The 27,820-nt window shown below is 44.1% G+C and overlaps 1 protein-coding gene across 1 annotated transcript; it reads left to right on the forward strand.

Annotated features, from left to right (window-relative positions):
• The first annotated feature begins 845 nt into the window (after positions 1 to 845).
• Positions 846 to 27,506, forward strand: pax3b (paired box 3b). Its single transcript, XM_076100526.1, has 10 exons — positions 846 to 866; positions 4,374 to 4,494; positions 4,988 to 5,223; positions 5,425 to 5,551; positions 6,024 to 6,167; positions 19,376 to 19,575; positions 20,029 to 20,191; positions 20,754 to 20,968; positions 23,798 to 24,077; positions 27,472 to 27,506. The coding sequence occupies exons 1-10, from the start codon at positions 846 to 848 to the stop codon at positions 27,504 to 27,506; spliced, it is 1,542 nt and encodes a 513-aa protein (XP_075956641.1).
• Positions 27,507 to 27,820: the final 314 nt, after the last annotated feature.

Below are 27,820 nucleotides of genomic sequence, written 5' to 3' on the forward strand. Positions count from 1 at the left end.
GGAGTAAAAACACTAAAACTTTTACAGAAACACTCAAAACTTCATTTAAAACGCGTCGGGAGACAATGAGTCATAGTTCTGACTATGATAAATACATTTATCAGCCTTTTTCAAGAAGTATATGCAATATTAACCTATAATATAAACATTTGTGGAATATTACTGAGTACTGTAGGCCAACAGTGAGGTACTTACTTGTACTCAGAGGAGAAATATACTTTTTACCTCACTATATTGTTTTGACTGCTGTCATTTATACTTTTCTCATCAATATTTTATACGCAACACTATGAGTTTTTAAACTATACATTGTTGTATTAAATTACCCAACAGTGTATCAAGTTAATGAATCTGTAGTAATATTCCAATAATAGCTAAACATATAATACAATATAATAACTCTCTAAATGGGCCCATTTTACACAATGAGTACTTTTACTGTTAAGTAGTAAGCTAGTACTACATTCTTCTTCTGATTCTCATAAAGCACGTTTACTTCAGTAATGCAGGGCTGTGTTGGAGTATATTTTCATTGCAGTACTGTTACTTTTAATCGAAATACTTCTTTCATGCTTGAATACAAACAATATTGACTTATAAGTCAGATAATAATTAATGATGGATGTTACCTGCATACTCACTGCTCTATAAGTAAATATTAAGGTGTTAAAAATAAAACTATGACGTATAGATCCCTCTCCTCTCTGTGGACTCACTGTAAGTCAAAAATATAAATAATGATTTCAATGACATCACCATGTATTATCGCCTTTATCTTTGTATGCATTATTACCGTAATAGGGTGCGATGTTAATTAATCGATGTGACAATTGTGTGTTCGCGAAATGGCCTCGACGCACGAGCACGTGACGCAACTCATTTATTTCTCATCAAGCAGAGATTTCTGACTTTGGATTTCATCCTCCGGTAATGGATTGGACACGCGGATTCAGTGTCGCCTTTAAAGAAAGGGGCCGAGGTATGCATCGTGCCCTCCTCTGTTTTCCATTTGCCCCCTCTGGGTTTTTTTTCTTGGCTGTAAGATTATATTTCAAATAAGATCACTGACACTCCCAAATCGTCACGTTCGTCAGACTGATGGTTTCAGTATAATACAAAACAAACATCACTATTACATCACTTACACCTAATAGTTCCTCCTTTATTCTGATGCTCGACTTGCAGAACAACATCAGAAGCCCACGTGTTAACAGTGGCCTATTCACATGTTTGCCCGAAGCCCAACAGCGCTCATGATGATTATTATCATCTTTATCTGCTTTATTACAAATGTTAAAAAAGATCTGTCAGAAACTAACTGGCGTTTCCCCCTCTCCTTCCTTCAAGACGTTTTCACAACCTGAAGTGATGTCATTCATTTCCACGCGTGATACAGATAATAGTCTTCCTCGTGAAAAGATAATGACGTATCCCCCCTTAGCAGGTGAAAGACCCCCGTGGGCCCCGCTTATTTTAAACCCAGCGTCCACCTATTGTCCGCGCGCCTTTATTTTGACAGCAAAGTCAACATTTGAAGTGCGTTTTTTAAAATTCTTTCTTCTTCCAAAGCGACTAAAAAGAGGCGAATGTTAATTGAAACCTACTTAACCTGTGGGATACCTCTGCGTAAATGGAGGTGAATGACAGGGAATCCGACCCCCCCCCCCAGGGCTGATCAGGTGCTGGGGGGCTTTTCAGCTTTAGTTTCGCATGAGTCACACAGAGATGGAGAGGAAGAACAACATATTTCTAACCGCACTCTCATCCACAAAATGTTTTTCCCAGTCCTGCTGTTATATTAGCTTCATTACTGCACCTTGATTGCCTATAGAGGTAAAAACCCACCTGTTCCACTTAATGAAGGGTCGGCCCGTGCTGCTGCTGCTCTGCCATGTGTCCACAATCAAGAAATACATTGAAATAATGATGAGATTTGAATTAATCGGGGAAAACGCTGTTCGTTCGTTGGTGCAGAGGCTGCGCTTTAAAGGTGAAATGGTGAGGGATGGACAGTGAAGTAAAACCATCTTTTGCTCTGATTACAGAGCTTTGTGCTTCAGTGATTGATTATACAGTAACACACACGATACAGGGTCCATGGCTGGACTTTAACAGAAACAACACCTCGCTCTTTCATTCTCTTTTTTCGGGGCGGTGACAGTGTTGATTATTACACATTTGGGGATAAAAATACACCCGCTTGTCCATTGCGGCACTGAGCTCTAGACTGTCTTTACGGCCGCCCTGGCGTCGTATCCTGCTGTGGCGCACGTCCCCCCATTCAGACTGTCCTCGGCCGGCTGGAGCTCGGTCTGAAAACCCCACAATAAATTCCTCGAGGTGCACACACTTCAGCACCATTTGTGTCATATATGAGGCCACGGGGTGGAAACAAATTAGGGGTCGTGTGCGACGGCATGCATTGGACGTGTTTTTTCGGATGATTTTACGCACAGATTGGTGACAAAATGAGGAGTCTCAGTGATTTTGTTTAATGTTTTTTTTTAATCAATGCGTAAAGATCTGCACAAGCAAAAGTTACACATTTGCCTCTTTAGCTACTGTTTTGTTGAATAAGGACAGAATCCTGCTCGGTTTTGGTTTCTACACTTTAGAGCTGAGATGAAACCCAATCCGAGACTAGCCGAACATGTCAGGAGCATCGGGCTGTGTGTTGATGATATGTGAGATAAACTGACACAATATTGACTTTAATTTGGTGGTTAAAACGTGGTTTGGTATCAAATGATATTATCTTTAGATCCATAGATGGAGTCTGATGACATACAATACAATGCAACAATTATTTCATTCTAAATGTTAATACATTTTGTTGTGTTTTTTTTTTTTTGTTTGTTCTTCTCAGAGCTGGTTTTAGACTGAAAGTGTTTCTTAATATTTGACCCCCCCCTCATTGAAATATAGAAAGAAGCAATACGTCACAAGCAAAAGTTGTTGAAATGTGTTGTTGTATTGGGTAACATTTAATGTAAGTCAGTGCATACCAGCGGACAAATAGTCTATTAATTACATCCTTTATTATTTATATATATATTTTTTTTTAATAGAAGGGATTCATTGACAGTAATTTACTGGAAAAAGCTCACACCAGGACCAGTGTGCGTCTGTGACCTCATAACCAGCGGTGGAATGTAACTAATTACTCAAGTACTCTTAATAAGTAAACTGGCACTTCTTCTTGAGTATTTTATGCTACTTTATACATCTTCTCCACTACACCTCAGAGGTAAATATTGTACTTTTTACTCTGACATCTTTAATTACTTTATAGATTACAGTGTTTCATCTCCTTCCTGTCCAGTGAAAACAACGTATCTCCAGATGTCTTGATTTTTTAAATATTTGCAACTAAAGGATGAAATGTTGCTTTACGGTTTGAGAAACTTCTCCTAAAGCTACATAAACTATTTACACAGGACAGCGATGCTACATATATGAGGATGTTATAGAATATGATTAAACCAGCCAACAGTACACAAAGGAGTTAAAACATGCAGCATATAATACAGCATCCAAAAAACATCATATATATAACATAAACACTGACGGATCATTTTACTGCACAATGAGTACTTTTACTCTTCATACTTTAGGTACACTTTGCTGACTACTTACATACTTCTACTTAAGTACAGTTTTGAATGCAGGACTTTTACAGTGGAGTATTTTCAGAGCTTAGTATTAGTACTTTTATTGAAGTAAAGGATCTGAATACTTCTTCCACCAGTGCTAATAAACACATTAACTAAATAATTATACCTCCTCAGTCATTATTTGTTGCTCTGCTTTCCTCCATAAAGTCATTTTGTGTTTGTTTTTGTGTGAATCGACGCCCCTGTTCCATCCGAGCGGAACTGTGACAGCGTCTCTCTCTCCTGATAGGACGAAAGTTTGTCAGCCCCTCAGCCAATCGGCGCCGCGCTGCGTACCCGTGGTGTACCCCTCTCGACCAATCACAGCCGGGGAGCGCCGACCCGGGTTTGGAGAGAGGAGCTCCGCTACTTTTGACGGTCTCCTCTCACTTTGAACCGGTGTCAAACAAACAACAACAACAATATCTTTTCGTCCCCGGCTGCACCGCCGTGGCAACCCGCATTAACAAGAGCACACACACCGGAGAGTGAAAAAAACAACCGAGGAGACTGAGAAACTCTTTTTAACATCTAAAAAACAAATCGAATTTTCCTCTTCTTTCATCGTCCCGTTTGACTCCTCAGAGGGTCCCGGGACTCTGGTGCCTGGCTTGTGTAGCCCGACAGCGGCTAACTGAGGCTAACCTTTTCCTCCAGGAAGCTTCTTCAGGCGATTTGAGACTTTTGTTTTACTGCGGAACAAACTCTGTGTTGGAGCAGCAGCCGACCTCCCCGTTAAAGGAGGTATCCGGAGTCACCGCGGGGTGTGGCGGGGTCGATACCAGGATGATGCGACCCACGCTGGCTCAGAACTACCCCCGCAGTGGCTTCCCTCTGGAAGGTAACGTGAAAGCATCACACTGCACCAAAAGGATGTTGACGGAAGATATGTGTTTGTTTTCTGGACGTTTCTCCAGCAAAACGTAGTAGCCTACAGTTCTAAGTGTTATAGCAGTAAAGCGACATTTTACTTCACTATAGCTGACCTGACAATTCATTAGTTTCATCTACTTTTACAGCTTTTCTGTTTTGTGCCTCACATTTAATTTAATTTAAGCAACTTTTTTGCAGGCTAGTCTATTAACATGATGCTATATTTTCATAAATAGTGTAGATGTTTTAAGGGGATACTTTTGCTTTAAATTATTGCGTAAATTATTTATTGTCGGTTGTATTTCTGGAGCAGTTATACAAAGAAAACAGCTGCGTTGTTATCTTGTTATTGGTGTGTTCAGGTACATGTTTGGGTCTGTTAAACGCAACTTTTATATAACATGCACTGGATCAACTTTGGTGATCCTCTCATATGTTTTTCTTTTTGGGATTAAATGTAGTGTCTACCCCGTTGGGTCAAGGCCGCGTGAACCAGCTCGGGGGAGTTTTCATAAATGGCAGACCTCTGCCCAACCACATCCGACATAAAATCGTGGAAATGGCGCACCACGGCGTCAGGCCGTGTGTCATCTCCCGACAGCTGCGGGTCTCCCACGGCTGCGTGTCCAAAATCCTGTGCCGGTACCAGGAGACGGGCTCCATCAGACCCGGGGCCATCGGTGGCAGCAAACCCAAGGTACCCTCAGATCATGAGGTTGTATTTGCAGATATGCAGAATATATTCTTATGAATAATACTGATGCACATTCATATTGAATGCTTAACTTGGACATTAACTTGTTGATTTCATTGCTCATAAAGGCGATGTATGCATTGTGCCCCAAGGGCCACAACAAAGTGAATAAACACTGCGACTCTTCTGACCTTTTCAAAGCAGGGAACAACGCCGGACGTAGACAAGAGAATAGAAGATTACAAGCGGGAAAACCCGGGTATGTTTAGCTGGGAGATTCGGGATAAATTACTGAAGGATGGGATATGTGACCGCAACAACGTCCCTTCAGGTAAAAAGGGCAGACATGGATGCATTTACACATTATTATTATTAATATTATTATTTCTTTTATCTTTTCTTATTTCTTTATGTATCAAGTTAAACTGCGACTACAACAGGTTGTCATATAGCCTACTTTTTAAATAATAATAATAAAAAACTATAAGTAAAGTTTAAAAAAAAGCCCCGTTTCTTTCTGTAATTTAGTTTTTTAGAAACCTTCGACAACTTTATAACGCTTATTTATTATGTATATATATGTATTTATATATCATAAATTAATTATTTATGATATATATAATAAATAATCCTTATTAAGATATATAATGTATGTTATGTTATTATTATGTAAAGTGTATGTTTGTCATCTTTTGATGTACCAATTATTTTATATTAAATACTTTGTAAGTTTTTCTAAAGTATGATTTATTTTGTGTTTCTATTTTCGTAATTATTTCCACTTTTTGAACGACCGTTCGCAGTGAGCTCCATCAGTCGCACCATGCGGAGTAAGTTTGGGGGGAGAGGCGATGAAGAGGAGGACGAAGAGGAGATCGAGAGGAAGGAGTTGGAGGAGAACGACCGGAGGGCCAAACACAGCATTGAAGGCATCCTGGGAGACAGATGTGAGTGAACCTCTCCAAGTTCTTTGGCCGGTGATGTGGAGGACAATAGTTGGCTGTTCGCTGAAGCTGGGGTCACATCAGTGACCTCACGCGCACATTAGAGCGCAAAGTTTGATCAGATACAGTGAGGCCGCGTGGGAGGAATTTAATCACGCTTTTTATTTATATATTCGCTAAATTGCCTATTTAGGACGTGCTTTGGGGAATATTAGTATGAAAGTGAAAACGTAACAGGCTATGTATCCACCAGTATTGAATTATAGAGGAATACATTCCCATTTCGCAGCTTAACCTCCTCAACAAACGTGAAGGTCTGGTGTTCAGCACCTCCAACCTGTTGATTGCTCATGAGCAGAGCGTAAAGGAGAGAAAGCTTTTTATTTAGCCGCGTAACGAGCCTCTCTGCGGAGTTTTAGCATGCTGTAAAGTTGTTGGATGGGGGTGGAGAGCCTTTGTTAGGAATTCTTTATCGACCATATCTCCCCCCCCCCCCCCCCCCCCCCCCCCCCCCCCCCCCCACGAGGCCGTGTAGCGTAAATCAAACAGCAGGTGACGTTCTCTGTGCGTAAGGGAGAGCGTGCAGTGTTTGGAGTGGATGAACAGCCACAGTAAGTCTGTATGGACGCACATATTTAAAGATAGATTTCTTTGTTATCTATTTCTTGTGGACTGCAGGATTACAAAGAGAGACGTTATTAATCAATATATTTAACTGCAATGCTTTAATGAATTATAAACACGTCGCATTTGTCTTGGCCCGTTGCTTTGCTTTGTGTATAGTTTCATGAAACAAAACAAATTTTTTTTAACTTATGTTAAACATCGTTCACTGTAAAACGTGCACCAGCAAATAAATAATTACTTTTTATTTATTAAACAAAAATAAATGTTTGCAATGCAATTGCAATGACCGTGTAGTAGATTTGAAGCAGGCGGAATAGATAGACTGATCTAAATGAAGGTTTTAAAAGTGTTTTTTTTTAAAGAAAAAAAAATCCCCCTCCTGCTAAAAAACGTTTTTTAAATTGTTTAAATATTTTCCGGTGTTGTTGGCCTCAGCCCAGGTGTTTCAGTGGAAACTATATTGTGGGATAGGATGTGTTGCAAGCCAAGGAATAAAACCTATGTTCTTCATTTCCCTCATTAGACGGTATGTGAGAGCGGTTTGGAGCCCATCTAACCTATATGTTGAATATCAGTACTTTCTGCCTACGTCATTAGTGTGTGAATTCGTCACACTTTAATTTTCCAAATTATTACTGACCTCCATAATGACTCCATCTTCTCCTCTCAGGGGAGTAACAGTCGTCTCGCGGTGAGGATGAAATCCATTTAAATATTTTTCTCTTTTTGTACTTTGAGAAAGTTAATTATAGGTGGGCACGCTGCGTGACAGCTAAATTGAACGGGGTGGGTTCATTCCGGGGAAAAACAATCTTATTATATTTCATATTTTAACATGCCAGTTCATAATCTATCACCAGAGACCTAACATGAGGCTAACATGAGGCGTTCAAACAGTTTCCATCTCTTCTCTTTTCACTTTTGGAAACAGTTTAAGCAGCGAAATGTCAACAACAGGGGAGGACAGATAAGGGACTCTAGTCGGAGGAGACAAAATGTCCCCCAGATGAGTTGATCAAACATTTGTTCAACGGTTTCCAACTCCCCACAAAGACGCGCCTCGCGCGCACAACGGGACGCTCAAGGATGAACTTGGGAGACAAAGGCGCGAGAGTCCATTTGGGGCTCACGCTTGGGCTGCCTGCGCGTGGACAAAAGGCCAGCTTGGAAACAGCTTTGGCCGCCGCGCTAAAAGAAGAAGGCAACCTGTTTATAATTCAGTCAGAGAGAGAGAGAGAAAAAGCTTCTCCACAGAGAAAAAAGCCCGACAAAACACACTATGAGGCCGCAATGAAGGATGAATTATTCAGGGAGCTCCGGCTCAGTTTAGAGGGCCCCGTTCAGCGAGGGAAAATGGCCGTTTTCACCTACAAAATGTTTCCTTTTTTGGGGGTCCGGCTGCCATTCACAGGGACAATTGAGGCATCTGAAACCCACTCACGTATTGCCCCAAGGATGCGTGCTCGCCCCCTAAAAACCTGGCTGGTGCACACGTGCGCGCGCACAAATGCAGCTAAGATGTGCCAATTTTAAAGTGACAAAATGCAGAAAAAATGTTTTGATAAATGCGCAACAGGAAGAGGAGGAACAAAGCTGACAAGCCAATAAGACATATTTTTGGTCGCAAACACAAATATTTTAGATTCATATAAAAAAAGTTACATACATGTTGTTTTGTTTACTTCCGGTTTGCATTTGTTATGTCAGAGCTTTAACAGAAAAAGACGAGCAGCTTCTCCGCCTTGGTGCCAATAACACGGAGCCGTCTCCGGCCTGCAGCTCATGATCTATTATTGATTCTCTGATGAATCCCGGCCTCGCTGCCCCCCCCCCCCCCCTCGGAACATTAATAATGTCCTCTAAATGATCTCGATATTGTGCTATGTCACATTAAATGACGGAGGGAGTGTATTAAAGAGTGGTTTCGGTGAATGGGGACCAATGTTCTCCCCGGAGAGCCCCGGTCTGGCCCGGAGCGCAGCTTCACAATGCCCCCCCCCCCCCTCCAGCCACCCGTCCTGCGCGCAACTCTCGAAAATACTCGCCCTCCTCCCGCTCCTCCTCCTTTTTCTCCACCACTTGCTCACCAAATCTCTTCAAGCAGATTAAATCGACTCTTTTATTTCATCCCACTTTCATCTGGAGAGCCACACCGCCCCTCTCCCTCTTGTTTCCTTCCCTTTCTCTCCCCCTCTCTGTTTCTCTCAGCCTGCGGCGCACAGCTCGTCTCGTATCTGGGCTCCATCCTGCGGAGCGCACGAAGTCAAATCACTCCATAAAGTGTCTCAATAAGTTCTTTATTGTAACATTTTGCGATTTGATTCTAAATATATTTAGTTGGAATTAAAAATGCTTTAAAATGACTGCAGTATCTGCATCTGATTAGTAATATTTATAAATGAAATATGTTTTAATTTTATATTTTGGCCACCACCTTTATCTTTATGTTGGTGTAGCTGTCTGCTTTGGAACAAGACATATTTGTTGTGACTTTTCAATACAAAATATCTTTAACATATTTCGTGAACAAAAAACATAAATAACAGCAAACCTATAAAATACATAACACCAGTGCATTTTATTCCTTTTTGAGATGAATAATATGACACACAAACCGAAACATTTAGCCCAGTTTTACAAATTGTTGGCTAAACTTTTGTCTTGAATGGTGGCATTAATATTCACAGTTATATGGCCAAAGCTGAGAGTTATTACCATCACTGTGTGCACACAGCCTGTCTTTGATAGCTAATATATAGCTACATTTTCTTCCAAAATTCCCGTACAATAAGTCGTGTTTTAAAAAACAGCCCCCTCCACGTTCCATCAAATGTTTATGTATCTGGCAGCAACATTGGCCCTCCAGGCCTGTTGCTGGGCTCACACCAAACTCCCAGCTTCATAGTAATTAACCCTGCAGACAAAGTTAATGATTAAAACAGTCACGGTGACCCCGCCTCCTCCCTCCTCCTGCTGCTGCACATTTTCACAGTGTATCTTTTAGAGTCCATACTTAGGTGAAATTAGCCAGATAATACAGAGGAGCCTTGTTGAGGGCCGATACATTTCCATTTAGGCCCGAGACGTGTGTGTGCGCACACATACAGACAACCGCATGCATACACACACACACACACACACACACACACAAACACACACAAACACACACACACACCTACACGCACATTCCACTCTGCAATGCAAACAGTCAAAGGGATAACTTTATTTGGTGAAAGGGGATCCTGGAAAGGGCTAATTGAATAAGCCCAGGATCTTTGAAAAACCCCTACCATGGTGAGTGCAGTCATCATGTCATAATTAGGTTTATTGAGGCGCATTCCTTCAATCTGCCTCCATTCCCCCGGGCTCATTGTATCCAGGGCCCGGGCCAATGGCCTGGGGGACAAAAGGGAACCGCGGGCAGACAATACATGAAAGAGCCGTAAAGATTTAGCTGGCTTTGTCACAGAAACGGAGTTGGGACTCTGTTTGTGTAAATAACGCCAGTGAATGAAGAACTTGGGTTATTTTGTTTCTCCGCCACTCAGGGTGGGGGTGGCAAAGGATGGCGTGCTGCAAAAGTAACATGTGGGCACACACTGGATCAGCGCCAGGGCCCAGAGAGGAAGGAGAGGAGTGATGAAGGAGAGGAGCCAGGGAGCAGAGAATGGGTGGAGAGCACAGGCGGAGCAGTGTGTTTAGTGGCCACGGTGTTTTGCAGAGTTTTCACGTTAACCGTTGAATCAGCGGTTTGCAGTTGTTATCTGAAGAACGTCAAGTACTCAGACTGTCAAGTGTTCACCGATACAACTTTTCCACAATGACAGTATTTCATGTTTTTGCAGCTGCATATGTTTTTGTTTTGATCAATGAGCTCAATTGTGTCTTTGATATTCACAAGTGTAGTCAGCAAAGTTACTTAAAAGATGTTCTTTAAACACACAGAACTATTTAGAATATTATCGACATGATATTTCAGTTTAATGATGAGTAAGTGATAAAGCTAAAACGACGAGTCAGTGAATACAAACAATCTTTTTTAAATTTTTTTTGCAAATATTTCCCAAATTCTGAGGCTTCAGCTTCTCCAATGTGAGGATTTGGTGCTTTTATCTGTAATGTTTTGGACTATTTGTCGGACAAACAAGACGGATGACAACACTTTGGACTTCAATTCCAACCGTTTCATAGACCAAACGATTGATCGAATAATCTGCAAAAACCCCCAGCAGGACTATAAGTCGCCCGTTGCTGCTTCCCGTCTCGTCAAACCTGACAAAGACAGAACCAATGAGCTCTGGATTGGGTCTTAGAATAGCTATTGGCTATTACTGGCCGGAGCCAAGTGTCTGGTGAAGAGGGCTCTCTGTCTGTCCGTTGAAAGAATGAATGCGTCACTCAGCGAGTCCCTGGGCACGAGGGCAAAGAGGGGCACGAGGGCCAAGTGGCCAAATCACTCTCCTCTTCCCCCCCGGGGCTGTCTCCGTCTCTCTCTCCGTCTCTCTCTCTCTCTCTCTCTCCGTCTCTCCATCCCGCACTCCTCCCTCTCTCGTGAGCTTTTTCTAATAAGCCCATGCACGATGACTATTCAAGCGTGAAAACATAGTTATCTGCAAATGAATGGCCGCTCTATGCTTCATTAAAGCCTCTTTTTCCTTTCACACTCTTATTGTGACCCTCTGATATCAATTCAAAGGGCAATTAATGAATGCACACCAACTTTGAAGTCAGGGTGATTTCTGAGGAGGGAGGGAGGCTTGTGCGTGCATGTGTGTGTGTATGTGTGTGTGTAGGTGGGGGGGAAGGGGGTATTTGGGGTATTCCCCCCCTTCAAGGCTGGCTGTAGCGCCTCAGCCTTCACCCGTGATGGACTAGCCACATTGAGCCCCAAAGACGGTTTGAAGGGAGTGAAAGAGTGAAAAGGGCCCAGCGAAGGTCAAGTAGAATGGCTCGCCTTAGAATAAGGCCCCTCTTTATCTGCTGCAAGTATGCACTATAGGCACAACAGCTGGGGGGGAGAGAGAGAGAGAGGGAGGGGGAGAGAGAGGTTGCTTTTTAATGTGCAAAGAGTGTGTTTGTGTGTGTTTCTGAGAAAGTATAAGGAAGAATGTGAGTGCGTCGCCTTGTTGTCGGTGTGCGAGTATACTGTCGTTTAAAAACAAATGTGTTTGCATATGTGTATGTTGTGTCTGTGTGTGTGTGTGTGTGTGTGTGTGTGTATGTATGTGTGTGTGTGTGAGTGTGTATCGGAAGGTTAGGGTTGAGTGTCAAAGTTTGCAGAGGCCAGCCGGAGGCCAGTAAACGCAGCATCTATGCTGCTGACGGGGGGACAGGCAGCTGTCAATCACCCGGCCGATGAAGCCTGACCATTCAGAGCTCTGTTGACTAATTAGCCCCGAAGCTTTTGTGTCGCGTCGACGAAGAGGCTCGGAAATGTGTGTTTAACGCTGTAGTTCAGTGCCATGTGGGGAATATCCCTCTCAAACTTTGTGATAGATTTGTGTGTCACACTTAGTCGTTACATGGTGTTCGACAGCGCAGCGCTGGGATGAAACTAATCAATTTGGTTTCGGGCTTTTCCAATGAATGTACGGCTCTGCAGAGCCTGATTACAGGTATTTCCCTGTTTAAATAGGGATTCTCTGCCAAAACCAGGAGTTCCTTAATATTTGACATCTGAAAGTTGAGGGAAAGAACGAGGAAACTCAGATCTGCTCTCACTTGGTCACATGAATGCAGCATTATACAGTACATTACCGCTATTCTACATGTCTCACTGGATCTTTTTTTACTTGAGTTTTTGCATTACAATAAAAAAAAAAAAAAAAAGGAGTTGCACCGGATCAGATTCCTTACTTTCCAAATTTCTATAATCTTTTTTTAAGCATGACCGCGATATTAAAGGGACAGTTCAGGCCCAAATCAAAAATACCTATTTCTCCTCTTACCTGCAGTGCTATTTATCAATCTAGATTGTTTTAAGTGTTCAAGTTTTGTTTGCCTTCTTACCAATATGATATAACTATATAACTATATAACTATGTAACTATATATATATATATAGTTATATATATATATATGTAAAAATACACCTGAAAAACTCAACAGCGATGTCTTTTTCCAGAAATCCCGACCCGGTTACTCAAGATAGTCCACAGACTTTGTTGTGACCAGTTTCATGTTGGAAATGTGTTTTAAAGAAAATAGTTCCCACATGATTTCGCTCTTGTTGTTTTGGAAAGAGACGTTGCTGCTGCGTTTTTTATTTTTTATTTATTTAGCTCTACGGCCAGTATCTCCAAAACTAGGCAACTAACACCAAAACAACCCAGATTGATAAACAGCACAAAAAGGGTAAAAGGAAAAATAACTATTTTTTTTAATTTTGGGATGAACTGTCCCTTTAAGGAGGAAATACTTGACGTACTACTACAGTTGTGTTGTTGATGATGACCCTACATTTTCTTGAAAAGATGAATAGCTGCTGTAGTCAGTGGGGGGGCGCCTGACAGAGAGATGAATCTGTCTAACATCCTCCTTGTTAGTGTAAAAAAACAGAAAGAAAACGTGAGAGTGACAGCTCACCTTGTTGGATTGCACCGCCGACTGTAGCTGTGAGTTAAAAGACGGAGAAGAACTGCAGGGGTCGCAGGGGGTCACTCTCCCCCAGCGCTGCACAGGAAACGGGGTTAGCAACACATTTAGCTCCAAACGACAGGTAACCACTTCCTGATAACCCCCGACATCCTCCACAACTCCCATAATTCCTTTTGATGACAGCCTCGCACACTTTGTCGTGTCATTTTTATTGATAGTTTGCTCACATCATTTTTTTTGTGTGTGTAATCACAACCCCATGCTTTAAAAAACACACACACACACACACACACACACAGCTATGGCACACTCTCGCTTACAGGGCAGCTGTGAAGGTTGAAACTCCTCCTTAGCAAGTCAAGTGAGTTCGCCCTCCACCTCCCCCCCCCCCCTCCTCCCACACACAGCATCTTTTTTTTCCCCAACCCACCAGAAAGAGTCACAGATGGGTCCATAAGCTGTCAGTAAAGCCATTATCCGGCCCAGCATCTGCCTGTCTTGACTTCTATATACTGTTTAATGCAGTCGGCCAGTCACTTAGTCCCCCGGCTCCTGAATGGGAGCAGCACGGTCGGCCCGCCCAAAATAAACGCTGCGTTTGTCTCCTCTGCCTTTTGTTTTGTTTTTTTGAGAGAGAGGGGTAGGTGGAGAGGATAGAGGGGGGGGGGGGGGGGGGGCAATCACTATTAACCAGAGCCCCAAAAGAGTTACTGGGATGTCCGAAGAGGGGTGTAAACAGTTCGCATATGGCCTATCAATTCCCCCAAGCCCCCAGAATCCACGTCCCACTTTCACTCCCTCTCTATCTGTCTTGTGTAAAATGCTCAACGCGGTACTGTCTCAAAACAGAAACAGCAATGCTGAAAGTCTTTCCAACAGTCTGTTTCAGCTAAGCCCTCCATTCTCCTCCTTCCTCCCTCTCCTTCCTCCCTCTCCTTCCTCCCTCTCCTTCCTTGTTTTCCCTCCTCCCTGGGATGGCGCTGCTCAGTGGGATCCATTTTGGGGCTTTCTTGGCCCTCGGAGAGATTGTTTTGGCTCGGAGTCCCGTGCCCTGTGTGCCTCTGAGGGCTTCAGTTTGGTTAAATTAAACAGTTTTCTTTTCTCCGCCAGTCCCAGCTACCTACCCCCCACCCCACCCTCCTCTTTCCCAACTGCTCCTCTCTTATTTTGCGGCTTAATGCTCCTCGGCTCCCGGGCGATACCCCTTCTCAGATAATTTGACCCTTTTAAGGCTCATATTTTCTCATATTTCGATGAACTGACAAGAGCCAGCACCATGTCTGCAACCCCCCCCCCCCCTTCCTGCTCCTTTAAGCTGAGGTGGAGAAAAAGTATACAGAGAGAAGTCGAGTGTTTACAGGGGCTATAAATACAGTATTTTAAGATATAGCATATGTGTACCAGGCAGCGATACGAAGGTTAGAGTGGATAATTTGATTGGCTAAGGCTATTTGACGGTGCCAAATCGATGTGATCAGATCTTGGGGATAGCGAGGCGATGACGGCAAACGGGGCACTCTGAAACCACAGGTTTACAAGGTTGGATAAGATCCGGGGAGCGAGGAGGGGAGGGGGGGAAAGGTCTCAGCCTCCTCTACTCGTCCCTCTCCTCCTCTTTCTCTTAATATACATCCTGATGCTGATTTGGCATTATGTTTCATCAATACTAAGATCCTGTTGGAGAGTATTGTGTGTGTGTTTGCTTGACCACACTGAAAGGCCTGTGAGCAGAGGGATCACTGTTAATGGACGCTGAATTGGAGACGCCTCGGGGTTGACAAGCTCGATTAACGTAGCCTCAAAAGTGCATGTGGAATCGGGGAGGGGAAGCCCCGACAGGGTCATGTGCTCGGAGTGCTGCAAGTCTTTGTGTGTGTTTGTGAGCTTCGGGGGTGACTGGGTGGCTGCCCTCCGTCTTGGCACAAGTTTGCCACCTAAACACCCTCTTCACCCCACGCGTCCACCCCGTGGACCTTCATCACCTGCCTCTTCAATTTGCATCACATTATATTTTAGAGTGTTAGGCATGTGGGTGCTTCGTGCGGCAGAAGAATTGTGAGAAATGGTTATATTAAAACTGTATAATTCTCTAATTGGTGACTTCAAAATGTAAGCGTGTCAGAAAAATGATCATCTATCGCCAGAATAAGTTGCATTCACCCAAAAGCCACAGTAAAAGTTACTTCTATAGGGCGCTTCTATGTAAAATGTAAATGTGTGGTGGGGGCCATCTTTTGCATATAAGGTTTTTGTGATTTCTGCCTTCCAATAGATAGATTTAAAAGCAGCAAGTTCGTTTTTTATTGATTCTCACCCAACTTTATGTCCACATGCGTCCAAAAGTTTATTTCCATTGAAACAGGGAATGGTGTTCTTGTGATGAGGATCGCTCCAAACAGTTTCTGTTCACTTATAAAAGTGTCTTATCTGTCATGAGTGCAGGTATCTTCTTAAAAAAAGATGTGAGAAAACATCATATATCCGATATAACTTAAGTGGACAATAAATGGTTTAACCATGAATAAACATTACCATACAATAAGTATTTTAATTTGTATTATACACATTTTTTCACATCTTATTTTGACCTTTGAATCATTCACAGTAAACCGATGAATGTATGTTTTTCTGAACAAGGCACAAACACAGCTGATGGTTGATTTCTTACTTTTGACTAAGAACAGCGGCGATGAGAGAAAAACAGAAAACCAAGAACGAGATGTTATTCTCTCAGAGTGAGCAACGGAGGAGAATCATCGTGAGGGTCGTTCTTCCTTTTAGCTCAGCTGGTGTTCGCAGCGTTGAGAAAGGCCCACAAACAAGTGGATGAGCTGCGCTTCCGCCAGCAACATCAACAACAACAAAAACTAACACAGATGCCCAGACGGACTATCCCCATGGGGACATTTACATCGGCAACAACGGCCCCTGTTGGCCCTCTCCGCTGCCCTTCTCACCCCCTCAGGTGCTCCTGGTTCCCTCTGGAGGAAGGGGGGGGGGGGGGGGGGGGGGGTTTGGGGGGGGGGGATGGGGGTTATAAATGCCCCCGGCTGTGCACCCATCTACCCCACCCCCCCCTGATCCCCTTTGCCGAGCCTCTTTACGCCCCCCCCCCCCACCCTTCAGCTCCCCCGTGGGGCAGGTGACAGCCCTCCACTGTGAAGGGCCGAAGGGAGCCATGACGGATTCCACAGATGGAGCGTGGAAATCGCGGGCAAAGACCTCGGCTCTGTGGAGCAACAAAGAGCCCCCGAGAGTCACAGAGAGAAATATGGGTGAAAAAAGGGGAGAGAGGGAGAGAGAGAGAGATGGGGAGACAAAGAGAGAGAGAGAGAGAGAGGGTGAGAAGGAGGGAGGAACGAGAGAGGGAGGAGAAGGTGGTGCTTGTTTAAGGAGGGTGTCGTGCGGAAAAAGTTTGTGTTGGCGAATCAGGAGTTTGCTGTTGTTTTGAAGTGAAAAATGAAGTGTGGCTTTATTTTTTCATACATGCTGATAGACATTTCTATCAGCCAGTGTTCTACCCGTCAGCCTGTGCGTTTCCCCTCTTGCTATCATAATCATCTTTATCATTTCGCCCCCATTGTCTGTATCTTAACATCAAGCGATGTAGCGATCTGACAAAGCAGGGTAAAACCAACGAGCCCGCCTTAGCCCTCCGTCAATGATCCGACTCGGGATCGTACCACGACGAGACTCCCGAGGCTCCAGAGGTGCCACTCTGTCGCTTCTTTTGAAAAGCTCTGGAAACCCCGGTAGCAGTCATAACCGATAGGTAATTCCAAAGTGATTAAGGATTTCCCCCCGGCCGCCTCAGCTTTCCCAGGACCCAAATCCCTGTGAAATGCCGAGGAACGTTGCATGCTGCTCTAGTTCGGGGAGGGGAAGGGGAGCGAGGAAGCATTCCTAGCCGCCCTCCTCCGTGCAGGAACTGGAGGGGGAGGCTGCAAAAAAAATAAAATAGGCCTCATCTCTTGTTTTTCAGCCGTGCCGTCCAAAAACTCCAAAGCTATCCGAAGCTAGCTGAATTCCTTCCCCCGCCATCGAAAACACGAGTCCTGTACTGGCACCAGTCTCATTAATCGTCGCATTTTTTTTAGTTTGGTTGTGTGCGACGTGGGCCTGCGAAACTAGAAAGCTTTTTGTCGCTGCACTGCTGTGAAGTTCCAAAACAGCTGATGAAACTGAGTCTTAATCCACGGTGGCCATTTTGAAATGTCTTAAAGCGTTAAACTCACACACACCGGTTGATAAAGAGCTAGAAATCGACGAGTGCAAAACTGTGAGATACTCAGCAGAGGCTTACGGCAATGTCTCCACCCCCCACCTTTGAAAATATTTTACTTATTGCCTCCCTCATGCTTGAATGTTTCTTTACCAATTTGGCCCTAATGCATGTTAAGTTGACTCCCACTGCTATTGGTGTTGCAAGGAGAAAACCGCCGAAGGGGGAGAGAGGATCAGTTTCACATGAGGGGCCCTGAGATATTTGGATTCTCTTGTATTTTATTGTTGCATCTGAGGGGGAACTAATACAGTGTTGGTGCACAAAACTTCCCCTACGCTGAGGGGGAATTAATTAAGTGTAACACAAAAAAACAAAACAAAGTGGGTGCTTTGGCCTTGGTGGACTTTAGACGGGAGCCAGCGGAGTGTTTGAAGTAGTGAGCGGAGAACCGAGCCGATGGAACGCAGCTCACTACAGTGTTGATGCAGATCTGAGGCTGAGATAAAGAGGAGGAACACAAAAGCTGTCACATAAGATCACTGCAGCTCAGTCAGGCCCACGATCACGAGTCAAAAATACAACTTATGTATATTTGTAGGCAATGGTTAGGCAACATTTTTAGTTATACTTTGTTTTGTTTTTTTATCAAGCAAAACAGCCAAATATTCGATGTGAGGACGTTTTTCTCAGTTTCATATGATTAGAAATCTAATAACTTCTGGTTTGGACAATTATTTTTGGGCCATTTTCCATTTTTTTCCTGACATTTAGACGACAAAAACAATTCTTCAAAAATGAATCGGGAATGAAACTAGTTGAAAACACTTTTTGCACTGAGGGGTTATTTTGTGTGTGTCAGACATTAGGGGAGTCAAAAATATTATTAGCTTGACATTAGAATCTAGTTGTATAATAAGTAATAATTAGTCGTGTTCTAGTTAAGACTTGAATTATGAAATATAGTTCTTTATCACTGTTCTATCTTGAGACTTGAGACTGACCCACTATGAGATCTGATTATCACTTCCAGAATATAGCTGCCACAGAAGTACTGAAGACTGAATACTGGTGACGAGACAGAGAGCAAAAGAAAGAGATTTGAAAAACTGATTCCCATCTACTCGGTTTTTAGAAAAGCAGACCAGCATTCACCTGACTGAACAGTTTGTCCTTCATCCAGGCAGCCGCTGCTACTGTCCACACACACACACACACACACACACACACTCAAAGAATGGCCCCTGGATCCAAATTAGCCTTTTGTGTGGCTTTTAGTCCCCCTGTGGTGCCCTGGGAATCTCGTCCACTGGGATTATTCCTTAGGCTCAGAATATTCCTTCTGAATGGAGGTCTGTTTGGCCACAAGACCACGAGGAGGACCGATATGCCTTATGGTGCATGTTTGTGTGTGTGTGTGTGTGTGTGTGTGTGAAGAAAGGAAATAACCCATCAAGTGAAAACTATAAGTAAACAAAGCAGAGAGCAAATTAGTTGACATTTTGTGAATGTTGCAGCCCTTCTTATCACAATAATCCACCTCCAGCACCATGAGGAGTCTTTATAACACCAGCATGTTTGCTCTTCAACCGTTTCAAACGTTAAAAGTTCACTTCAAAATTTAAAGAGTGAAGCTGTTAATCTGCGTGTGTGTATGTGTGGATCAGGAAAGAAACATCAACTTTTGCCCGATTAAAAACCTGATATTTTGGGAAAAAATAAAATCCTGTTTTCTTATTTTTCCTTCTCCTTTTGTTTTGGGCAGCGAGTCACTCCGACGAGGGTTCGGATGTGGAGTCGGAGCCCGATCTGCCGCTTAAGAGGAAGCAGCGGCGCAGTCGGACCACCTTCACGGCAGAGCAGCTGGAGGAGCTGGAGAGGGCCTTCGAGAGGACCCACTACCCCGACATCTACACCAGGGAGGAGCTCGCCCAGAGGGCCAAACTCACCGAGGCCAGGGTCCAGGTACGTGGATGACACATCAATACCACGCGCACTTACATTTAAGAACTGCAGAGAGTTAAAAGCAGATTTTAGCTCGTGAAACACAGGAATTCCTATGATGGGTTTGCGAAAAAGGGTTTTATAAGCTCGAGGGTTGTGAGTTCGACCTCAGCTTCACGAGGAACCATGAAATCCTTCAACAGGAGTTCAAACATGAACGTGTTTACAAGACGGCAGCAACACTCTCACTTCTGGCTGGCCTGACACACCAGCGTGCACTTAATGACCCATCACGAACATCCCTCACACACACACACACACACCTTGTGGTTTTATACACACTCCGACCGTTTAAAGGCAACCTGCTGATCTGTTTGCACCACACAACAGCATAAAAACACACTCTCACACACGCACGCGCGCACACACACACACACACTGTCTGATCGAACGTCGTCATCGTCGTCCCTCTAGGTTTGGTTCAGCAACAGGCGGGCGAGGTGGAGGAAGCAAGCGGGAGCCAGTCAGCTGATGGCGTTTAATCACCTGATCCCAGGAGGGTTCCCACCTTCAGCCATGTCCAGCATCGGCTACCAGCTCTCTGACAGCCCCTACCCCCCCTCATCGATAGCACAAGGTAAGAGACGGGACTCGCTCCGGGAATAATGCGGTTCAGAGTATTCATTCTAATAATAAACGATATGTGAGGGGAGGGGGAATGAGAGAAATCATCTAGTTTTCCAAAATCTATTAGAGAGACATGTCATCATTTATTTAAGATTAAAAAAATCAGTTGTATTTACAAAATACAAAACTTTTCTGATGGCTTTTATTTTGAGGTGCTTTTTTGAAATCCATAATTTAATATTTAAAAAGTATATTTTGACAGAATTATTGCTATTTACTGGCTAACTATTCTTTATTCTTTTAAACAATTCATTTTTGAATTGTTTAATTTAAATAACCTACATGAGAAATAAATTTTATATACATTAAAAAACCCAGAAATACATTTTGAACAGACGTGTTTTTAAATGTAAGTTTATTTAGAATCCAGCAGTTTTGCTTCGACTTAAGTGAAAATTAAACACAGGAACAACAACTCTGCTAAAGTGGGACAACTTAGCAGTTATGTTTTGCAACTTTTTAACTGACGGTGCTCACAAGTGTTTGAACTTTCTCCGCGATCCCTTCCGTAGTGTCGGAGCCCCCCAGCACGTTGCATCGGCCCCAGCCCCTCCCTCCCTCCTCGGGCCACCAGGCCGGCGGTGGCGGAGGGCAGTTGGAAGGAGGCTCTGCCTACTGCCTCGCCTCCGGACGCCACTCCTTCTCAGGCTACTCGGACAGCTTTGTGAGCGCCGGAGGACCAGCCAACCCCATGAACCCCGCCCTAGGAAACGGACTCTCCCCACAGGTGAGACCACAGTGTTTGAGCTGCTTAAAGTCCGGCATTGAGTCTTGTATTTAATAGATTAATATAATTAAACTCAGCTTTGTAAAGGAAATCTGTTGAGACAAGTTGATTTGATTCCATATAAATACTAATAATCTTTAACACAAGCACAACTTTGTGTTTTTTGTGCAGTGTATTAGTTTGACAGGAGTAAGACGTGTGTGTTTGACTCATGCCTCTAGAGACTGAGATAGTTTTACTTGCACGGATATCACACCCGAGCTTCAAATTAGATTTGAACATGATTTTCAAAGAGCACGATCTCCCCTCAGACACACAGCCGCACACTAAACATCCAGAGCTTTAAAAAGTTAAACACTCTTCTCAGGTAATATTTCACCCACGTGTCAAAGACGCTTACCGATTCATCCCCTCGCCTTATGAACTATACGCTCTACAATCGCCCCTCGGCTGTACTGGAGGATCACCGTCTGAAGGGGGGGGGGGGGGGGGGGGGTAAGATGACTCTAGAAGGACAGAGGACAATTGAGTGTGTGACAAATGAGAAGTGAAAAGACAATTACAGCCAATTATCCAGGCATGAAGTCCCAAGGTCTCCACACCTAGACAGTGGGTACAGCAGAGGAGACGGAGGAGTCAGAGACCCTAACAGGCAGAAAATGAGATTTCAGCCCCGGCTCGGTCCGACTCCTCAAGAGAACGGGCCGCCGCCGCCGCCGTGTGAGGACGGAGGCGAGCTAGCTCGCACGAACACCCTCACGGGTCCTCATAATTTCAGGGACACACACGTACGCACTGTAGATAATCGATCAACTCCGTGACGTTTCGAGGATCAGTTAAGGATTTTGCTACATCTTTTACTCAAATAGTACACGACATGGTTGAGCAGCACGGCTAAGTCAGCTCCTCAACCTTCTCTTTAGATTGAGAGATTGATTGCTGTATTTTTTTAATTATTATTTCCAATACAGAAGCAACAAGCACTTTTTTATTTACAAATAAGTTCACACTATTTTTAGATTTTTGGCCATTTTCTTGTATGTGTTTGGGACAATAAGTGTGTGTCGTGACAGGAAGTCCTTCCTCTTAAACAATACTTTTTGCAGAGTTGGTCCTCATGTTTACACACTGAACAAGCTTTCAAACATGCAGGGATACTCTGCTGCATGCACATAACAGGAACTAACCACGTTGTGTACCTAGGCGGCTAGACGCGGCCTCCTCGCCGTCTCGTATACGTGCACAAACGCGGCTCCACGCCGTGCCGTGCAGCCCCGAGGGAAGCGTCTCGTGATTGCATTCTCAAAATGTTTGCCTCGACATTCCTCCACCAGAAAGCTCTAAAGTTCTAATTTATCTGTATATATTTCGTACAGAGGGGGAAGGAATGTCTTGTCTCAAGATGTTTCGCCCCAACCGTCCCGACATTCTTCCCATGCTAAGTCCTGGACGCACTGATTCAGGGCCGCTGGCGACGGCAAGAGGTCCAATATGAAAGACTCTGGATGGGCCGGCCAGCAGGCATGTCATGAGGCAGGGAGAGAGGCTCGGGAGAGAGAGGGACGATGGGTATCGGGTAAAGAGCATGCCTCCCTTCTCCATGTGGCTTATTTCAGCCAAAGCGTGTCCTCGCTCTCTCTCTGTTTGAACCAAACCCTCCAAACGCAGGTTCATTTCTTTGGGAAAATGTTACCCGGCACGAGAGGAAACACAAACTCCCCTCTCCAAATCAACATGGACTCCTCCATTCACCTCCCCTACTTGGGAAATGATTTAAGCAGGACCATATGTACGTGTGGATGTGGAATAATATGTCACTTAGAGGACCCAAAGAGCAGCGTACCTGCTTCTTATTAGGACAACTGGAGGAGCCTTGAGGCCTTCGCTCTGTTGAGAAAGGAGGCGGGACACGATGCATTTAGAGGTAGCAGATTCAGTTAAGAGTTACTTTCATAAGTAATAAAGCCGGCCTTGATTTCTTATTAACGGTTTGCTGAGGACTTTGAATGTGGACAGGTAAAGTCAGAGAGCATTGAAGAGGGGGGGGGGGGGGGGGGGGGGGGGGGGGGGGAGGTCGGCGGTAAGTCTGTTTTTGAAAACCAGTTGAAACACTTTCCCCCCCGGGCTCTTTTCCGTCCTTTGCTGGCCAACGAATATTCCCCCAAATTTGATTATCTGGTCGCTAATAAAGACCAGGTCAAGAGCTAACGGATTTCTAGAACTGCTAAAATCTACTCGGAGGTTGAACGGAGCCCGAGCTCACGCAGACCTTTCTCCTTTGTGTTATCTTTGCCGGCATATCTCTCCCCGAGATAAGTTGTTATCTTGTGCCACGGGTTTTTCTTTTGGAGCGGTGTCAAAAGGGAATTTTAGAGTAAGTGGAACCGCGGATCTGAGACAAATTGCTTAATTCTTCCTCTCTGGTGCTATCTCTGTCTGGAAACGGGCTCTTTTGATGTCCGCGACGGGGGGATTTCCTATGTGTGCTTGTCTCGACGTCTGTGTTGATACATATTGCCCCCTCCCAGTGCTTGTAGACGAAAAATGAGAGATATTTAATATGTTGTAAGGCCTTGTCCGAAACTAAAAACACAACAGAGAACATCCCCCTTTTCTTTGCCGGCTAGGTTTTGGGTCGGGGCCGATCACTGATTAAAAAAAAAAAATAAATCCACATAATTCCATCGATAAAGTCTACATGAGCAAACATAGAGAAGGGGACAAATCCATTGTGTTCTGCTCATGTTCAACTCAACTTAACCATATTAGTCTGACACCGCTCACAGCTTAACTCTCTCCTTCATTCCTTCTTTCTCTCCCTCCCGTCAGGTGATGGGTCTGCTGAACCCGGGCGGCGTGCCGCACCAGCCCCAAAGCGACTACGCCATCTCCCCGCTGACGGGCGGCCTGGAGCCCCCCGCCGGCATGGCCACCAGCTGCAGCCAGCGCATGGACCACATCAAGGGCCTGGAGGGCCTCACCAGCGTTCCCTCCATGTCGGCCCTGCCCTCCCTGCCCAGCTCCCAGTCCTACTGCCCCGCCTCCTACAGCTCACCGGGCTACACCGTCGACCACGTGGCGTCCTACCAGTACGGCCAGTACGGACAAAGTAAGGTCAATAGACTCCGCCTTTTTATTCTCACCTTTTGCTTCCACAACCACACCTGCAGGAACCAATTTAAAATGAATACCGTTTACTCATTTACTAAAATAAAAAAACAATCAAGAGCTTTACAGAGCTGTTAATGAAAGAAAATGAGCTTCAGCTATATCGGGTGCAATAAATGTGTCGTGCATTGTCCCTATTAAATAAATAAACCATGTTCTGGTTGGTCAAGGTGGAGCAAATTTAATTACAATTCAGGTCATTTTGCAACCTAACCGATCGGCTGCTGTAACCACCGTGTAAACTCTCGGGTAGTTTAATCTAAAACAATGTGTCATATTTTATTAGCTCATCATATGTTTTGCGTGTAAAAATCTTAATTTACAAATGCATGGTAACTGTAGCTCTCGAATAAGTCAAAATATAGTCAGTAAATACAGCACAAATTTATAAAGTACAATATTTTCCTCCTAAATGTAGCAGAGTAGAAGTATGAAACAGAAATACTCTGGTCAAGCCAAGTAAATTGTACTCACCAAGTAAACCACTGTCAGTTGACCCGATTCTCACTGGCTGCACGTCGTTTATAATCTTCAGGTGATGCTTGACATCAAAGAATGCGACACATTTTGTGGTTTCCTGACATGACAACTTGAATCATATTGAATATTGAAGGGCTGATGAGCTTCATGTATTTCTGTCTGAGATCGGATAAATTACATTTTATTTTGCCCTCATTGGGTTTGTCTGTAGTTTCATAGTTCTTCATGCTAAATGTAGTTTGAACAAACTAAATGGGAATAAAGCAGTGGAAACACTGACAGCATGACGGTATAAAGATGACTGGGAGTCAGTGATGATTAGCACGTTTTTTGTGATGAGTTTTACAAAGCGGTTGCGCGGCTCTCGCAGTTGCTGAAATGTTGGATGTAACTCGTGTTACATAGTTTTGGATATCCTTGTTTCAGGGCTTCAAACAACAAAGCCACAGGATTGTTTTTTTAAAATATATGACCGTAAGCAATTGGAAGAGTTTTCCAATTTCAGATGAAAATTTGAACCAAGTCCACCGATACAGTGTATGTTCTGGTATTCAGACACGTAACTTGTAACCGCAAAATTCCTCGCTTTGATTCCAGGGATGGGGAAGAAAAAGAAGCACAACACAGGTTGCTGCAGGTTCTGCTTAAAGACATTTCTTTGCGGGGTCCAATCATGCAGTCTCGAGTGTTGGGGTTAATTGTGCGGATCTGATTCCATCTATGAAGCGATCAGTGATACCGAAATCTGCGGTTAGGCAGGCCGCAGAGTCGGCTCCCATCAGGGTGAGGAGTAGCTCCGGCGGTGACTGCTGGCCCTCCTCGGACTGTTAGGAAAACCTACCTGTCCAGCAGCGAGAGTCACTTCACATTACCGTCACGTGAAGGGTTAAAATCAACTTCAAACAAACGTTGGAGGGCAACGTCGTTCTCCGTCACAGCGTGATTACAGCGGCCGCCGTTTCCAATTTTTGGTCCACTGGGAGGGGGGGGTTGACCAATCAGGTTCATCCACTGACCTTGCAGCGACCTGGAGAGAAAACCCGGGGCCCTTCAAAGAGAGCGTGGCGGCGGCCCAGCGAGTCTGACTGCATGTAGCTCCGCGTGTATCGAATGAATATCTGACTTAATATCCGAGAGCGGCGAAACGTCTAATGAAATATCTCGGTCGGATATCTCAAAGTGAACAGAGTAAAGAATTAGGGCGACACACGTGGAAAAGCCTCTGGCATGTGGCACCGTGCGCGTACACACACACACACACACACACACACACACACACACGCTCAAAGGCAGCCACCAGGACAGCACGCGCACCCACGTACACCTCCACAGCGTTACAAGCGCCGAGCGGTCCATCTTGATGTGATTAATCAGTGCGACTGGATAGCCGGTGTGCGGTTGGGTTTGGAGCTGCAGAGGAAAGGTCCTTTCTGGGGGTGGACGGATCCTAATAGCCTCTGGCAGGGCAGGCTATTAGAAACAGGTGCTAGGACTGAGGTCAGCTGGGGAAGCAGCGGTGCAGACCGCTGCTCCAGGGTTCCAGTGGAAGCGGCCCATGCACGACATGTAGCTCTCCACTGGACCGCCTCTCGGAAACTACAGCGGTAATCCACGAAATACTTGTTTTGCTTTTATTTAGGCAACGTCTCTGTTGCTAAGCGGGCCGTGTTTTGTTCGTGTGTTGTTGTTGCACAGCACGTTTTGCAGCGGTTACCTGTCAGTCCTGAATCTTTCCGTTTGGATTTTCTGGCGTTTCTTTACCTGTTCCGGCTCCGTCACGTCTTCCTGGAACGGAGACGATAAGACACGTCACTTCCTGTGCGTCGGAGCTAATATCTGCAACCACAATGCGCGTTAGAGACGAAAAAATTGCGTATTGATCCGTTTGGGGCCTTCTTTATGAGCTCAAAAGACGTTTGCTACTCGCTCATAGCCATGACTTTTTGAAGTGATGACATGTTTACACGTAACTTCTCTTTTGGGTCTCCAGACTCCGGCTGTGAAACATGGTTTAACACTAAACAATAGATCTTCATCTCCTCTGTATCTGTGATCGGTGTTGACTGGACTCCTCCCTAATCCCACTTAACACCACTATGTAGGATAACTTATCGTCCATGTATTGTCACCTAAACAACAAAAGGCATATTTGTTCATGCATATAACATAAAACATAGCATATTTTAATTTTTGGTAATTTCCATATTTTGTCACCTTCATCAAAAATGCAAGAACAGTTTGAGACAAAATAAAGTTGTACCACTTCAAACCTTTTCTATACATTGAGTTTTAATCAATGCATTTAAAATGTATAGAAATATTAGATGATGGTATTTTTAAATTGTACTTATTTACTACATAGATGCACAGAATATACATTATTCAGAAACCCATTGCTAGCAGCGTAGAGGAAGCTGTAAATCAGCCTTTAGCCATGTCAGGAAATAACATTTAAGTGAACACTTAACTGAATACATAAACTATAACAAGTCCACATTTATAAAACATTTAGAGACTTTTTCGTCGTCCGGTTAAACATTTCTTGGGGGCGGGACTTGAGTATTATGTATCACTCAACACTAGATGATGCATATGTCCTTTATCATACCCTGGTTATATGATTCTGAGCGTGAAAAAAAAAAAGCTTGTCTTTGACCTTACACCCCGAACCACTGTTAGCACATGCTATGCTAACAATAGCCATATGTGAGGGGAATGTCATGCTAAAACATGTGTCCAAAATTTATTGCGGCTATATATCTCTTTTATCATCTCTCTCTATTTTCTGTTGGGAAATCCCTTTTCACTAATAATTTAACAACTGTTTCATCCCTTCTTCTTCTTTTGTTTTACAGATGCCCTTTCTTATCTGAGGCCTGAAATCTCCTGATCGTGAGCTTCGGACTTGGCAGAGGGACATTTTGCTTGTACAGCGAAGGAAATCTTTTACTATCTGGACCAAATTTTATTTTGCTACCATTTACCGGGACACATTCTCTCCTCTGCAGGACATTTTTATTATTAATTCTTGTTAGAGAAATGGACAAAAAAACAAAAAGAAAAAGAAGGGACCACAAGAAGGAATATCAGACCAAAAAACTTTCGACTGACTGTGAAGAAAAACCTGTTGTTGGACTGTGAACGTTGCGTCGGTGTTTTGTAGATGAACGGCAGAGACGTCAGCGCTTACTGAGGTTGGAGCAG

The sequence above is a fragment of the Anarhichas minor genome, unplaced genomic scaffold (assembly GCF_050575085.1).
Source record: "Anarhichas minor isolate MPS153535 unplaced genomic scaffold, ASM5057508v1 ptg000026l, whole genome shotgun sequence".
Taxonomy (NCBI): domain Eukaryota; kingdom Metazoa; phylum Chordata; class Actinopteri; order Perciformes; family Anarhichadidae; genus Anarhichas; species Anarhichas minor.

What these genes read in the sequence shown, in the direction of transcription:
- pax3b (XM_076100526.1), top strand. Translation starts at nt 846, where the DNA reads ATGGCCTCGACGCACGAGCAC. An exon ending in CCGCAACAACGTCCCTTCAG is followed by an intron (nt 5,552 to 6,023) that starts GTAAAAAGGGCA and finishes GACCGTTCGCAG; the next exon opens with TGAGCTCCATCAGTCGCACC. An exon ending in GTACGGCCAGTACGGACAAA is followed by an intron (nt 24,078 to 27,471) that starts GTAAGGTCAATA and finishes TTTGTTTTACAG; the next exon opens with ATGCCCTTTCTTATCTGAGG.